The sequence below is a fragment of the Saccopteryx leptura genome, chromosome 4 (genome assembly GCF_036850995.1).
Source record: "Saccopteryx leptura isolate mSacLep1 chromosome 4, mSacLep1_pri_phased_curated, whole genome shotgun sequence".
Taxonomy (NCBI): Eukaryota; Metazoa; Chordata; class Mammalia; order Chiroptera; family Emballonuridae; genus Saccopteryx; species Saccopteryx leptura.
In genome coordinates, this window is record NC_089506.1 from 35,070,444 (window position 1) to 35,087,372 (window position 16,929).

Below are 16,929 nucleotides of genomic sequence, written 5' to 3' on the forward strand. Positions count from 1 at the left end.
TGTTTTTAAAAGCAAATAAATATGTCCCTTAGGATCTATATTGCAAATCTAGATTTTTGATATATGAATTTGTTACAGTAGGCTTCATTTATATTTATGTGCAGTGGCAACTTGGTGCAAGAAACCTTGATCCTGGACGCTATCTATGTGTGGGGAGTGGGAGTTTACCAGGAACGGGATTCATCTATCCCCCCCCCCCTTGTCAAATCAACAGAGTATCGTGTTCAGGAGCCCAGACCCCAGAGTCACATAGATTTGGGTTCGAATTCCAGCTCAGCTACAAAGATGCTGCTACAAAATTTGTAGGATAACTATATTTGCATGGGAGGTATCCTGACGTTGATTTTAGAACCTTAGAAGAAATTGAATTATGGAATCATATCATGGAATGTTACAACCTCAGAGTTTTTTAATTCATTGATTTTCTGGGTTCCATGGAAGCCCTAGGAGCTACATGGCTGGGAGCCTCCATAAGCGATGTGACTGAGGGAGTGAGGGAAAGTAACAAACAATTCTACCTTCCACAAGTATCACGCTTCTTTTGGTTGATCAAAACAGCCCCACTGTTATCTTTTTAAAATAAATATTTTGAATTCTACTTAATATTTCTCTTTTTAAAGGTATCTGAACTTAAAAATTTTTTTTTGAAAAGTACTACTTCAGTCCAATAGTTCTCATTTCATATATGAATATGAAGTCAAGTAGCATTCATTAACAGGTCAAAAGTTACAGTTAGTGCCTAACCAGGCAGTGGCGCAGTGGATAAAGCATTGGACTGGGACTCAGAAGACCCAGGTTCGAAAACCTGACGTTATTGGCTTGAATGTGGCTCGCCACCTTGAGCACAGGGTCACTGGCTTGAGTGTAGAATCATAGTCATGGCCCCTTGGTTGCTGGCTTGAGCCCAAAGGTCACTGGTTTGAAGCTCAAGGTTGCTGGCTTGAGTCCAAGGCCCATGACTTGAGCAAGGGGACACTCGTTCTGCTGTAGCCCACCCCTCACCCCATCAAGGCACATATGAGAAAGCAATCAATGAACAACTAAGGAGCCACAACTAAGATTTGATGCTTCTCATCTCTCTCCCTTTCTATCTGTCTGTCCCTGTCTGTCCCTCTCTCTGTCTCTGTCACACACACCAAAAAAGTTACAGTTTAATGCAGTGGCAAAGTCAGGCGTTACTCCCGGTACCCTGGCTCCCCGGAGCAGCCCCGTGTTGCCTCGTTTCTCTGTAGCCACATACTCATCAAGTCTTTGCTGGGCAGCAAACATGTCTGAAAGTCTCTATGCCAGCTTTTGATACAGTGCAAATTAAGAGAATTTTATATTAAATTTTTAGTCTTGTTAAATGCTCCTAGAATTATTAGTATTTTTCACTCAGGCAAGTTAGGTAGCTAGGATCATTATTACATCTATTTCACAAATCTTTAAGCTGCTGCTTCTGTGCCTGGCCCAGTGCTGTATCCTAGATACAGATATGAAAAAGACAGGTTTTCTGCCTAATGAGAACACAACATGGGAGTGGGTGGGAGGGGGTGGACTGCACAAAGAGGAAAACATAAAACATAAGAATTGTAGCGAAGAGTGCAGTTAGCTAAACCACCTTGCAGAAGGTCTCAGCTCCCTCATGCAGGACAATGACCATTTCTTCCCCAGACTCTTTGTTCAGTTGTTCATTATTCATGAAGCATTTATTTGTTGAACGACTTTGTAGTAGGCAATATCTGGAAACTTGGAGAGAACAAAAAGTAAGAGAGAAAAACAAGGCATTAAGGAATTTTCCCTGGCCTTCACAAATTTTATAGTTTAATACAAATGATGACAAAATAAAGGTAAAGAGTAGGTTCTCTCTGATCAGGATAGGATGGGATGGGATGAGGTGAGTGGTAGTGGGTATGGGAGCTTATAACTTATGTTAGAATTGTTTAAAATGAGCTGCATGAAGGTCTTCAGAGAACATAACAACTAACCAAAAGGAAAAGCAGTGCATATTATTCATTAGGAAAAGTGATGGTCTCCTCTTGTTTATTGCTGTTATTGTACAACAGTGTTTAGGAATTGCAAGAAATCTTTCTTACCATGGTTTTTAAAAATTTATATATCCAGTCTCACTTTAATTAAGATACAATAAAACTGATTTTAAATAATGCACTCTGGGATCCCCTCTCCACTCCCCACTTCCCTCCATGTCTGGTCACAACACCGTTTGCTTTGTATCATTATGCACAGTTCTCTTTAATTCTGAAGAAGCATTTTACAACGTTGCCTCATGGGATAAACTTTGCTATTTTACATTACCCTATTGCTCATTTTACAAGAGCAGTTTAAAATCTTTATTACCTTTGCTTTTAAAGTAAATTGTTTCTGAATGCCCTCATGTATCAAACTGTCCTAACTAATAAGGTGACGTGGTAGCATCTTGGAATCTATCTTTCAGATCATGTGTTATGTAATCCCAGAGCCTTAAAAAGTATAGTTTTAAATGCCAACAGCTCATTGTTTGTTTTTGTTGTCGTTATTGTTAAGAACTTTTATCATGGCTGAGCTTTTCAGGAAACCATTGCTGCCCATTTATTGGCTGATTTTAGGAAGTAGAGAAAGCTCTCCAAATATTTCCTCCTCCTTCTTTACCATTATTATATATGTAATGCTGCTTGTGAGTGTGAAGTGTGTCCCTGTGTTTGCATCTGTGTGTATTGTTAGAGAATGATAGATAAAGACAGTGGAGTAACTAGTACTTGTTAATTCACATGGCACTTTAATTCTCTATCCAATCCAAGGATCTAGATCTAAACTGACAACTGCTCCAGTGTCTTTGTTATGCAGTCTTGGGAAAAAATTCTTTCCAAGAAAGGAACCCTTTTAGAACTTTTACTTTCATTATTTAGTCCCTTTTTGTATCTAACATAATTGTGTTGACTCTCATTTTATTTTATGTTATAATGCATATCAATTAAAATGTAGTCGCAATTGTTGAGATGGGAATGGCCATCTCAAAAGATAGTTTTCTTTCCAATCAGGAGAGTTTTCTTTTAAGTTAGATTGATTTAGGTGAGCCACCTTTAGCTTGTAAATGTAATTTATTGCTTTGCATTTAAATTTTCTTTATCAATTTCTCTTTGTTATAATTCTCCCCGATATTTTTTTTTAATTTGCTAGCATTAGAGCCCTCTAGGAAGAAGAACTGAAATTCCTATCTACATCTTTTATATTTGAACTTGTATCCTAAAGGAAAGGGTGTTTCTTTGTTTTATTTTAAAATATACCTTACCTAGAGGTAAAATTATTTTATTTGCATAAAAAGATAAATCATGGCAATTCATTTTTACAATGTTATTCTGTTAATAATTTTATTATCTTAATGCCCTGGTGAATCTAGATATGTGTTATCATTAATCAGGTTAGTGTTTCTTAAGAGCAGGTATATATAAATAATAACTTTCTTACTCAAATCTTGTTGAGTCAAAACATTTATATGATATTTTGATCTAAGAAATCCAAAGGTAATTCTCATTTGAAACTTCCAAGTAGCCACCTGTAGGTTGGTAAATACTACTGAGAAAACTAAGACAAAGAGAAATTGCTATAATTTAGACAATGCTTGTAGATATAGCAAATATAGTAAATATATAAAGAAAAATTTGAGTGTGAGGGGAAAGAAGTAGGAGGGTTGGCATTAGAAGTAATTGCTAGAAAGAGAACTAACTAAAAATTAATAAAACTGATATATTTGTCTATAAAGAATGAATAAAACTCAGTTCTTTATTTGAGGTGCTCATATTCTTAAACATTTTCTAGATATGCATTGTGCCTCATTGAAATACTAAAATAGAATAGAATTTAACATTTCTACCATTGTTGCTATATATTAGACTATCCTCACATTTCTAACATGGAAAATATACTGCATCATGCTGGACTTGTAGTAAACTTTATATATTGTAGTAATTCTAGTGTTAATAATTGATGGACTTTACAATTTTAGAAGACACATTTAAGAGACAATCCATACGAATATTAAGTAAGGGTAAATCTAAATATATATAGTGGATATGCAAAGTGGATTATTAGCTAAAGGATTGATATCACTTAAAAATTTATTCGCTGAAAATAATACTGAACATGGATCAATCTCCTGAGTTTTGGTGTTTAATGGAGGAAAGGTTTCAGGTTTAAAATTAGGGAAGATTATCTCATATAGCTCTGTGAGATATCATTTTATTAAGAATCTGAACCATAGCTCACACTTAGTATTCAATCTCTAAGTACATATTTTTCTTGGCCATCTAATTGGAAAGAATTTACCATCCAGTTCTTAGCTTTAAAAGGGTAAGTTGAAAAAAAAGTCTCCTTTCTGTGTAAGTGGCATCTCAAAGCTGAGATTGAGATCAGTACTTAGAATTTGCAAGAATTTTATGGGTATAACTTTTAATATCCACAAATATGGTGACAAAAGTGATAGAATTTTATAAACACTGTTATCTTTGCTTCACATTTTCTTTATCTTCAAAATATGCAGAGCAGACAGGTTGGTGAACAGATGGAATGCGATTATAATGGCAGTAACCTACTTGTCCCAAAGCAATTTTAGAATCACTGAGGTGCGATGAATTACAGAGGCTGGGATATAAGAACAGTGGGTTTTTTCCCTAATATGCTGATGAGTTAGAATTGCTAAGCCTTTCTTTTTGTTAAAGAATGACAAAGAAGAAACGTAGTAAATATAATTTCTAAATGAAGCATAATACACATACAATGGCTACTATAGTGCCCTGAATGTTTTTGACAATATTTGTCTGGATTTTACTGACCATCTTGTATGTGTACATTGGGATATACTCACATACATACATTTTCAGAGGTGAGAAGAATTTCGCCTCCTGTCAGTAACACTGGAGAAAATTATTTTTAGTTACCCATTAGAAATTCCCTAGTAGGTCTTTTTGGAAACTAGCATCTGGCTTTACCCCAATGTACAACCAACAACTGTTTTCCATTAAAACTCAAAAACAAAAATATCTTAACATCTTCAATGAAGTTTTCCTTCTTTTGGAAAGTATGCTGCAGTCATTGTTCATACAGTCACACCCTTTTTTTTTTTTTCAGAAAACCAAGTTACTAGTTGGTTTCTTACTCACACCGGAAGCATTTTTCTTCGTGTTAAAGGGCCAATCGTGGAGCTTAACATCATTCATAAAAGTATAGTCTGTTTTTTATAGCCAAGATGCCTGTGTTGGAATAAGGTATTTTCAGAAAATAAAATGTATTTACTGTTTAAACAACAATTTTTTAGTTTACATGCTTTTTTGTTAAGTGTCAAAGCAGATCTATTTTAAACTCATTCTGCCTTATGGCATTATATGATGGGATATAATAAAAACTCCATGACAAGTGAGAACATTTTTAAAATAAGTTTATTTTTAATTTTCCAATAGTCACCTGATCACAATGTTAAAATTATACTCAACTTAAGGTTCTGTTCATACACTCAACCACTGTATTCTTTCTTAAATGCAGATTTATTGAGGTTATTTTTTATTTATTTATTGATTTTAGAGAAGAAGAGGGAAGAGAGAGAGAAACATCAGTTTGTTGTTCCACTTATTTATGCACTCATTGGTTGATTCTTGTATGTGTCTGGATTGGGGGTAGAACCTGCAGCTGTGGCCTATTGGGATGATGCTCTAACCAACTGAGCTGCCCAACCCTGCCTGGTCAGGGCGAGGTTTAATTTTAATTTTATTTATTTATTTTAGATTTTTTTATTTATTCATTTTAGAGAGAGGGGACAGAGAGAGAGAGAGAGAGAGAGAGAGAGAAGGGGGGAAGAGCAGGAAGCATCAACTCCCATATGTGCCTTGATCAGGCAAACCTGGGGTTTCGAACCGGCGACCTCAGCGTTCCAGGTCAACACTTTACCCACTGCACCACTGCAAGTCAGGCAGGGCGAGGTTTAATTTATATATCATAAAATTCACCAATATAAGTGTCCGATTTCAAGGTTTTTGGTTACTTTACAGAGTTGCATAACAATCCATCACCCCATTATTGTCATTCCATTAAGATGCATTGTGCCTGTGATTCATCATAGCCTATGTACAGCTCCAAAAAGGTCTGTTAGCCACTCAACAAGGGTCCTACCTATGTAAGGTTCACCTGTTTGACCTTTGGTTTTTCATTGAGATGGTAATATCTTCCTTTTTAGGGTGGTTGTGAGATTAAGAAATTAAGTTAAGATAATGTTCATGGTAATGTTTGGAGATTCAAGATAGAGTTTGGTAGCTGACTCATACCCCTACTCCTGTCTTAATATTCTGGCTAGAGGAGTACTGAATCAAATGAAGTTAAATATTTGCTCTATACCCCAAAGTGCGAGGTGCCCTGAGAAGGTTAGATTGGAGAATGCAGTGGGGAGCTGGATGACTAAGCCTGCTGAGCTCAGCCCTCTTGACTTGACTATGGACTGAGAAACCAGAATTAAGGAAGCAGAGAAAAGCCTGACCCACTGGGTTTGCCACGCAGTGAGGCAGAAGGGAGAGTCCTCCGCTTAATGCTGGTGCGTGTGTGGGGTTTCTGAAAAGTTTATGTGAAGTTCACAGTTTAAGGCACAGGCTTACTAAAGACTGAGAGCAAATTACAGAATTAGAGAATGCTTCTCTTTCCCCCATCTAACTACCACATTATTAAAGGCCTATTTATAGCAGCTCCTTCTGCTCAGTACATTGTCTCTATCAAGAGAAAACTATTAACATACTAAAAGGTAATAGACTTGGTTTGGAGAGAGACAGAGCAAGCATCAGAACCAGATACATATATAGCAGGGATTTGGAATTATCAGACCAGGAATTTAAAACAGCTCTGATTAATATGCCAAGTACTCTAATGAATACAGTAGACAGCATGAAAGAACAGATGGGCAATGTAAGCATGCAAATGGAAATTCTAAGAAAGAACCAAAAAATAAATGCTAGAGATCAAAAACACTGTAACAGAAGTGATGAGTGCTTTGGATGGGCTCATTAGTAGTTGGACACATCTGAGAAGAGAATCTCTAAGCTTAAGAATATGAAAAGATGTGTCAATAGACATATAAGAAGATGCTTAATGTCACTAATCATCAGAGAAAGGCAAGTTAAAACAATGAAATATCACCTTACACCTGTGAGAAGGGCTATCATCAGTAAATCAACAACGAACAAGCACTGGTGAGGATGTAAGAAAAAGGGAACTCTCATGCTCTGTTGGTGGATATGCAGATTGGTACAGCCACTGTGGAAAGCAGTATGGAGTTACCTCAGGAAAAATTAAAAATGGAACTGCCTTATGGCCTTATAGTTTCATTTCTGGAAATATATACAAAGAAACCTGAAACACTCATTTGAAAAAATATACACACTTCTGTATCCATTGAAGCATTATTTACGCTAGCCAAGATTTAGAAACAGTTCAAGTGCCCATCAGTAGATGAGTGGATAGAGAACTATGGTCAAGCCCTGGCCAGTTGGCTCAGCAGTAGATCGTTGGCCTGGCGTGTGGAAGTCCCAGGTTCAATTTCCAGTCAGTGCACACAGAAGAAGCGCCCATCTGCTTCTCCACCATTCCTGCTCTCCTTCCTCTCTATATCTCTCATCCCCTCCCACAGCCAAGGCTCCATTGGAGCAAAGATGACCTGGGCACTGAGGACAGCTCCATGGCCTCCACCTCAGGCGCTAGAATGGCTCTGGCCACAACGGAGCAATGCCCCAGATGGACAGAGCATCGCCCCCTGGTGGGCATGCTGGGTGGATCCCAGTTGGGTGCATGAGGGAGTCTCTGCCTCCCCACTTCTAACTTTGGGGGGAAAAAAGAAAAGAAGCTATAGTCGATTTACACAATAGATACTATTCAACTATAAAAAGGAAGGGAGTCTAAGCTTTTGTAATAGCATGGATAGACCCAGAGAGTATTATGCTAAGTGAAAAACCAGTCAGAGAAAGACAAATACCATATGATTTCACTTAAATGTGGAATCTAATGAAAACAATAAACTAACAAAATAGGAACAGATTTATAGATACAGAGAACAGACTGACAGCTGTCAGAGAGGATGGGAGTTGGTAGACTGGGTGAAAAAGGTGAACGGATTAATTTTTTTTTAAAGGTTATTTTTACTTTAAAAAGATACACAATGAGATATCACCTTACACCTATCAGAATGGCTATCATGAATATATGAACAAACAAGTGTTAGTGAGGTCATGCACTGGTGGTAAGAATGCAGATTGGTATAGCCACTGTGGAAAACAATATGAAAGGTCCAGTGATTGCACTTCTAGGTATACATCCAAAGAAACTCAAAACTAATTTGAGGGAATATTAAGTGCACCCCTGTATTCACTGCAGGATCATTTACAATAGCCAAGATATGGAAGCAGTCCAAGTGCCCTTCAACAGACAGGTGGGTTAAAAAGGTGTGACACACATATACAATGGAATATTACTCAGCCATAAAAAATGAAATCTTACCATTTGCAACAGTAAGAATGGACCCTGAGGGTATTATGCTAAGTGAAGTAACTTAGAGAAAGACAAATACTGTATAATTTCACTTATATGTAAAATCCAAAGAACAAAATAAACAAAATTGAAGCAGACTCATAAATACAAGAAACCTATAGCTGTCAGAGGGGAGGGCTAGAAAAAGGTAGAAGGATTAAGAAGTACAAAATCAGTAGTTACAAAATAGTCATGGAAATGTACAATACAGCACAGGAAATATACTCGATAATTATTATAACAACTATGTATGGTGCCATGTGGCTACTGGAAATAATGGGGGGAAGGGATACTGTAAAGTATATGATTATCTAACCACTATGCTGTACATTTGAAACTAGTAAAAAATAATAATGAATGTAAATGGTAATTGAAAAATAAATTCTTAAAAGAACATGTCAACAGAATTCAAAAATGGAAAAGCAGAGAGAAAAACACTGGGGGGGGGGGGGGGTTGGAACAAAATACCTGAGAACTGTGTGACAACTACAGAAGGTGTATCATACATGTAATGAGAATATCAGGAATAGAGATAAGAATTATTTGAAACAACAATGACTAAAAATTTCCCCCAACCTAATGTTACACACCAAACAACAGATTCAAGAAACTCAGAACACCGAACAGGATAAAGACTACAAGTATTATAAAAAAAAAAACCCTCAAAAACCAAAGACTCTACACCTAGGCAGATTATATACAATTTGCAGAAATTTTAAAAAAAAAGAAAATAATTTTGAAAAAAGCCAGAGAAAAACACTTTACCTATAGAGTATCAAAATTACATTCAATTTCCCAGAAACCATGCAAGCAAGAAAAGAGTGTAGTGAAATATTTAAAGTGTTGAGAGAAAAACTCACCAACTTAAAATTCTATACCCTATGAAATTATTTTTCAAAAGTAAAAAGAGACCAATGACATCATTCTTGACTTCGCTTCCCTTCACAAGAAAAACTAACAACTATTCATGGACAAGACATCACTGGGAGAACCCTAGAAATTTGGAGTGAGTCTCAAGCGCCCCCTGTACCACAGAAACCAAGACAGACCACATTAGAAGGGTAAGAGGAATGGCCATAGGTTGTACTGCCCCTCTCCCAGGCCAGCCCAGCTCCATGCTGAGGTCTTCCCTAAGCCTGCAGTTCCTCCAGTGGGGAGAGAGCTTGGGATGACATCCAGCACACACACCCCTCCTCCCCACGCCAGCATTGTGGGTTGCTTTGTGGGAGCCCCTACTCTAGTTTTGCCCCATGGTAAGGGTGTTTGTGTTGCTCAACTACTGGGGATCTGAGTAAGAAAGAGAAGGGGGAAAGGGACTTTTAATAACCAACGCTCAGATCTTGGCAGTCTGGGCTTTTAACTGCAGAGCCCAAACGGTAGTCCCAACCAGAGGCTTTGTTCATCTGTGAAACCAAGGCAACGTTTCAGGGTAACCAGGGAATTTGGCAGAGTGCTGCTCTGCCTAATCTGAGTTCCTAAGTTCCTGAATGCGGGTGCTGCTGGCCCTGGAGCCTGGTCCGCCCCCAGCCAGGCAGAAGAGTCGAGTCATCACCGCATCTCCTGTGGAGCATGTCCCCAGCCACATCTGGCAGGAAGGATGGTGAGAGCCCCTGGATGCTGGGTAACCCAGCAGCTCCAGCCGAAACCCAGCAGGCAGAGCTGATCACCCCCAGAGCAAAGCCAGGGGCCCTGTTCAGACAGGATCTTGAGACGCAGATGGCAGGAATCAAGCCTGCACAGAGCATTATAGCTTTGGAGCTGTTTCTCTCACTGTGCCTGGGCAGGGAGACTGGTTTGTAGTCCCACTTATGCCTGAATAAAGTCTTCAGTCACTTGACCAGGAAACCCACCAGACAGAGCACACAGGAAGTTGAGAGCCCACTTAAACAGGCAAGCACAGCCCATGTCTTTTCCTGTCTACAGAGCAAAACAGCTGGCCACATCTGACCAGAGTATTCAGTGTACACTCTTGCCTGATTCAGCACCCCAGACAATGAGCCATGAAGGCCCTGGGTCTCATCTTGCTGCCTTGCCAAGGCAAAGAAGCTAATTCATAGCCCACCCATAGCCCACCCACTGCTATATAGTACCCTGTCCCTCAGGATATATCCCTGTTGTTCCATGGCACGTGACTCTGTAATCCAATTTAAAGACGGGCAAAAGATCTGAATTAACAGTTTCCCAAAGAAGATTTATGACAGAGCAACGGGTACACAAAAAGCTGCCCAACATCACTAATCATTAGGGGAATGTAGATCAAAACCACAATAAAATACTCCATTACCCATTAGAATGGCTGCAATCAGAACCAGAACACAAGTATTAGCAAGCACATGGAATAAAGGAACGTGGGCACTGTCAGTGGGAATGTAAAGTTGTGCAGCCGCTATGAAAAACAATATGATAGTTCCTCAAAATTTTAAACAAATATTACTGTATGTTTTAGCAATTCCAGCTCTGGGTATATCCCCAAAAGATTTCAAAGCAAAGACTCAAAAAGATTTGCACATTCACGTTTACAGCAACATTATTGACAGTCACCAAAAGGTGGAAGCAACCCATGTGTCTCTTAATGGATGAATAGATACACAAAATGTGGTACAATTATATATATAATGTATAACAGAGTATTATTCATCCTTAAAAATGAAGGAGATTTCACCACATACCACAACATGGACGAACCTTTGGGACGTCACTCTGTGAAATGAGCCAGTCACAATGTATGATCCCACTGGTAGGAGGCACCACAGTAGTCACATTCATAGAGGCAGAATGGGAGAGTTGTTGCCAGTAGTTGAGGAAGGAGGGAATGAGAGGTTATTTAATGGGTATAGAACATCAGTTTGGGGTGATGAAAAATTCTAGAGATGGTTGGTAGTTTTTGTTTCACAAAAATGTGAGAGTACTGAATGCCATAGAACTTTACTATTTAAAAATGGCTAAAATGATAAATTTTATGTTAAATATTTTACTGCAGTTTAAAAAGGAAATGCACATATAAATGTGAATGTTGGAAGTGTCCTCCTCACTTTTTCTGCCGATGGACTTAAATTTATCTTTATTATCCAATTTCAATATCGTGCTCAGTGATGATTTCGCAGGTTAAAACTTCAGCTCTGCTCCAGAAAATGTTTCTTTTTAACTGTTATTTGCACACACACACATCCACACAGACAAAAACCCCACCAATTTATTTTCAATGTTTGAATTTCACATAACAGGCCCTTAAAAATAACTTTAGTTTTTGAGTTTGGTGCTAGCTTAACAGTTTTGTTACAATTGAAACCTCACTATAATGAGACTTGCCAAATGGCGTATTTTATAATCTGCTCAGAAGCTACGTCACAGTAACAATATTCAGCTTTTGTAAATTTTAGGAAGCAGTTGTTTTCCACTCTTTGTGGAATTTCAGTAAAATGTAAGACTCCAATGGATTGGTATGATGTCAATTTTTGTTTGTTTAAAAATGAAAGCACCTGTCATGAGTAAGGCGGAATGTAGGAAATATGTGGGTTACATTTGCCCTTTAGAAAGAACAGAGAAGTAGAAAGGTTATCCATCATCAGCACTAGAGCTGTTGCCATGCTTGGACTGCCTCATGATGTAGGACTTAAACCACCCAATGAAGGATACACTTGATCAGCGAGAGAACAGATTGTTTTAAAGAATGTTTGAGGGAATTTTGTACATTGTAAGGTGTTGTGATTTCTGGAATCTCAGTAGAATATACTCTACTAAGAATCTTTTTTTTTTTTTTTTTTAGTGAGAAGAGGGGAGATAGTTAGACTCCCATATGCTCCCTGACTGGGACCCACCAAGCAACCCCTGTCTGGGGCCTATGCTCAAACCAACCAAGCTATCCTCAGCGCCTGCAGCTGACACTCAGACCAACCGAGTTATCCTCAGTGCCCGGGGCCAGCTGCGAGAGGGGAAGAGAGAGAGAAAAGGGGGAGAGGAAGGGAAAGAAAAGCAAATGGTCGCTTCCCATGTGTGCCCTGACCAGGAATTGAACCCAGGACGTCCACACGCCAGACCAACACTCTATCCACTTAGCCAACTAGCCAGGATGGAATCTTTTTAAATGTACAAAATATTCATGTATGGATCATTCTTTTCAAAATCAAAACAGAGAGCCCTGTTGGGTCTTCTCTGTTTTACTTAAACGAAATCCTTTATATTATCACTCTGAAAATATCTCAGTAGATCAGGGTACACAGGAAATCCCTAGTCAAGGGGCTGTTTTTTATAGAAACAAGTTAAGTTTATTTGTAGAATTATTTTTATTAGTATTATATATTTGTAAAATTACTTTTATCAGTATATTATATTAATTTGTACCTGCTTTTATGTACAGTAGAAACAACCTCCCTTATGAGAGGCACTGGCATTTATTATCTCTGTAAAAACGATAAAACCTCACAATGATGTAATGATGCAATCAAGAATAATATGAATTCAGATATAACGTGATTGGTTTCTAGTCTCTGCCTCTTCCATGTTTCAAATGGAGCCAGGTAAAAGTCCTGGGGACTGAGGAGATATGGGGGGAAGGGCAGGAAGAAAAGAGAAGGGAATGTGGGGGGCAGGAGGGCGCTACCAAGGGAAGAAAGGTCCTCACAGCATTGTTACTGGTATCACTTCCATCCTGGAAGTTCCAGCCATCACACAGCCACATGTATTTAAGCCCAAAGACAGCCATCACCAGGTGGTGCCAACCTGCATCTCTTTCGAGGACAGACTCTACTCTCGCAGCCTGGCAAGGTCATTTCACTAACTTTCGCAATATCAAGAGTACTTACTTGGCAGGATTGAACACTTTCGCTTACTGTCAGCGTTTTACTGAGCTGTACTCTGTTGAACATTTCTCCAGTTATTGTGCTATTATTGTCGTCTTTGGGTTTTAATGTCCCAATGCCATAGAATCTACAAGCCTTTCCAACAACAACCCTGTTTAAACAAAGTATAATGCGTGCCACTTCTATCATTTAAAAATTTTAGTAGCCACATTATAAAAGTAAACAGAAAATACATTTTTAATTGAACCTAGAGTAGCCAGAATATTATCATTTCACTATGTAATCCATATAAAAATTAAAATAATTTTCATTTTTTTGTACTAAGGCTTTTGAAATCTAGTGTATGTTTTTTTACTTATTGCACATCTGAATTTGAGCTGTTCACATTTTAAGTTCTCAATAACCTTACGTGGCCAGCCTACTTGATAGAACTCACAATGGCCAAAGCTGGAAAAATTTGAGCAACAAATTAAAGAATAATACTGATTGATTATTACCCAGAGAAAGATTTAAATATCCATTGTCCATACTTACAGAGAATTTCCAGTTAATAATATAGGGGAAATGAGGAAAATAAAATCACCATTAGATCACCATAATAATTGTCACAGGCAAGATTCATTGATAAATGTTAAAATTAGTGGTCAGAAGTTTAAAGAGAAAGAGGATATTTTCATGGTTATAAAATATCTCCCCCAAATTATACAAAGAAAACTATATTATAGAAACTTACTCGATACCACCTTAACCAGTGATCAGGTTTAATATCCCTGGTAATAAAACATTGGGCACATTGAGAAGGTATATCACCTATAGCTTCCTTCCCCAAATATATATAGTCTCAATTCTATTTTGAGAAAATACAAAACCTAAATTGGGGATAGTCTACAAAGTAATTGACCAGTACTCCTCAGAGTGTCAAGGTCATGAAGGACAAGGAAAGACTAAGGAACTGTCATCAACTAGAGGAGGCATGACAACTAAATACACTGTGGGATAATGGATAGCATCCAGGAACAGAAAAAATATTAATGAAAAACTGGTAAAATCTAAATAAAGTCAAGTTTAAGTCATCATTGCGTAGTGTTAATTTCTTTGTTTTAAAACATTTGCTGTAGTTATACAAGATCTTAACATTAGGGAAACTGGGTGATGGGCATATGAGAACCCTATCTTTGTAAATCTAAAATTATCTCAAATAAAGTTAAAAGTAGCCCTGGCTGGCCAGTTAGCTCAGTTGGTTAAGAGCATTGTCCCAAAACAACAAGGTTACAGGTTCAGTCCCCAGTCAGGTCACACATGGGAACCAAGCCAAAAATGCACAACTGAGAGGAACAACAAATGCTTCCCTTCTACCTCCCCTCTCTTTGCTTTCTCCCCTCTCTTTCCTTTCTCTCTCTGTCTTTCTAAAAAAAACAATAAAAATTAAGTCTTGGCTGGATAGCTCGAATGGTTGGAGTGTTGTCCCGGAGTGTGGAGGTTGCTGGTTCAATTCCCTGGTCAGGGCATATACAGGAGCAGCTGGATGTTCCTGCCTCTCTCCGAAAAAATAAAGTTAAAATTGAAATATGGATGCCTTAGAGCACGTGTTATTTTCATATATATCACAATTACTTTAAAAATACCAGTGGAGAAAAAAGGCTATATTTCTTTGATCACTAAATAAACACTTTTTATGATAATATTGTGGTTTATTTTAAATACATTTTATTGATGGTTACTTTTGTTGAAGTTTTAATAAAAAGATTCAATAATCAAAGTTTCATAAACAGTGGAACCAGATGTAATTCAGAAAACTAAAACAGGGGAGCTAAGACAAATGCTCCATTGCCATGCTGTGTTTTCCAGTAGTCTATCAGAGCTTATTAACTTTCTATTTTTATTATTATTATTAAGTGAGAGGCAGGGAGGCAGAGACACAGACTCCCGCATGCACCCCAACTGAGATCCACCTGGCAAGCCCCCTATGGAGTGATGCTCTTGCCCATCTGGGGCCATTGCTCCGTTGCTTGGCAACTGAGCTATTTTAGTGCCTGAGGCGAGGCCATTGGTGCCATCCTTAGCGCCTGGGGCCAACTTGCTCAAATGAGCCATGGCTGTGGGAGGAGGGAGAGAGAGAAAGAAAGAGAAGGGGAGGAAAAGGGGTGGAGAAGCAGATGGTCATTTCTCCCATGTGCCCTGACCGAGAATTAGACCCAGGACTTCCACACACCAGGCTGATGCTCTACCACTGAGCCAGCCAGCCAGGGCCAAGCTTATTAACTTTCTTCTTCTCTTCCCTCCTCTGTATTAGCTGAATGTAACCATCCATTTTCCCCTTATACTTAATGTGCATTACAATCTCAAGCATGGCTGATAGGGTGTCCCAAACTTTCATGTGGTTCAGAAAATATAATAGCTATTAGATGCCAAAGTAGTGCACATGGTGCCACCATCCTAACCCATTGGTAACTTTACCTGATGTTTTAATATTTGAGATTAACCTGGTTATTTGACAGATATAGTTCAATGCTGTTTGACAGATAGAAGTCAATGCTATTCATTGGACTTATAACTATTTGTTGTAGTATTCTGTATGCTTGGTGTTGTACTAGAGCTAGACCATGCATATATCAAAAACCAACATCAAAATCATAATCTCCGCCAAAGAACTTCTACTTGTTTGAAAGAAGACAAACATGAAGGCACTGTAGTGGGTAGAAAGAGCAGAGACTTAAGAGATTTTATAATTATATCCTCCCTGTCTCTTCCTTTAATTACTATATCTGTACCATTGGTATATATCTCAACCTGTTTGCTTATCTCAATGTAGGGTATTGATGCCAGTCTTACAGAATTGTCATGATCATTAATACCTGGCATATAGGAGATATTTAGTAAATGATAGCTGATATTATCATGGTGGTTATTAAGGCTGCTAAACCATCGGAAAATATGATAGTTTATTACACTAAATAACTTTGCTTGTTGAATATTGTGGTAGGTGCTCAATCTTTGTGTCTCCTCCCTTTAGAGATGATGAAGAGAAAAAGAAATCTCCGTCAGAAGGTACTGAAGAAAAGGCTAATGGTACACATCCAAAGACCATCAGTCGTATTGGGAGCACCACCAACCCGTTCTTGGACATTCCCCATGACCCAAATGCTGCTGTGTACAAAAGTGGATTCTTGGCTCGGAAAATTCACGCAGATATGGATGGAAAAAAGAGTAAGCATCATTTGTTGTCATTTTGTAATTTCATTTATTTCATCTTTTGGCTCAAAATTGAAAGTGAATTTGTATGAAGTAAAGTCGAAGATGAAGGAAAATTCTATTATGTTGACCTAGAAAGGTATTATTGAAATTTGATAAAACCACTAACCCTAAGTCAGAGATCCACTGTGGCATCTTATCATCTCCAAGTAGAATTACAGAACTTCAGAAAGGAAGGCTTCTTACAGATTATTCATCTCTCATTTTTTATTCATTTAGTCTTGCTTTCAACAAATAATTTTGAGCACCTACTATGTGCTAGGCATATAGTAGTGAATAGAATGGACAAGGTCCCTGTCTTCATGTCATTTACATTTCTGGTCATTATGGGAAAGGTTGAACATAT

At 38.1% G+C, this 16,929-nt stretch overlaps 1 protein-coding gene across 7 annotated transcripts in view; it reads left to right on the forward strand.

Annotated features, from left to right (window-relative positions):
* The window catches only part of PSD3 (pleckstrin and Sec7 domain containing 3), a 597,461-nt gene that overhangs the window by 483,372 nt on the left and 97,160 nt on the right, over nucleotides 1-16,929 (forward strand). For all 7 annotated transcript variants that reach the window (XM_066380473.1, XM_066380474.1, XM_066380475.1 and 4 more), the window contains one exon: nucleotides 16,345-16,538. In XM_066380473.1, the coding sequence (XP_066236570.1) occupies nucleotides 16,345-16,538 (194 nt within the window). The remainder of the gene's footprint in view (nucleotides 1-16,344; nucleotides 16,539-16,929) is intronic.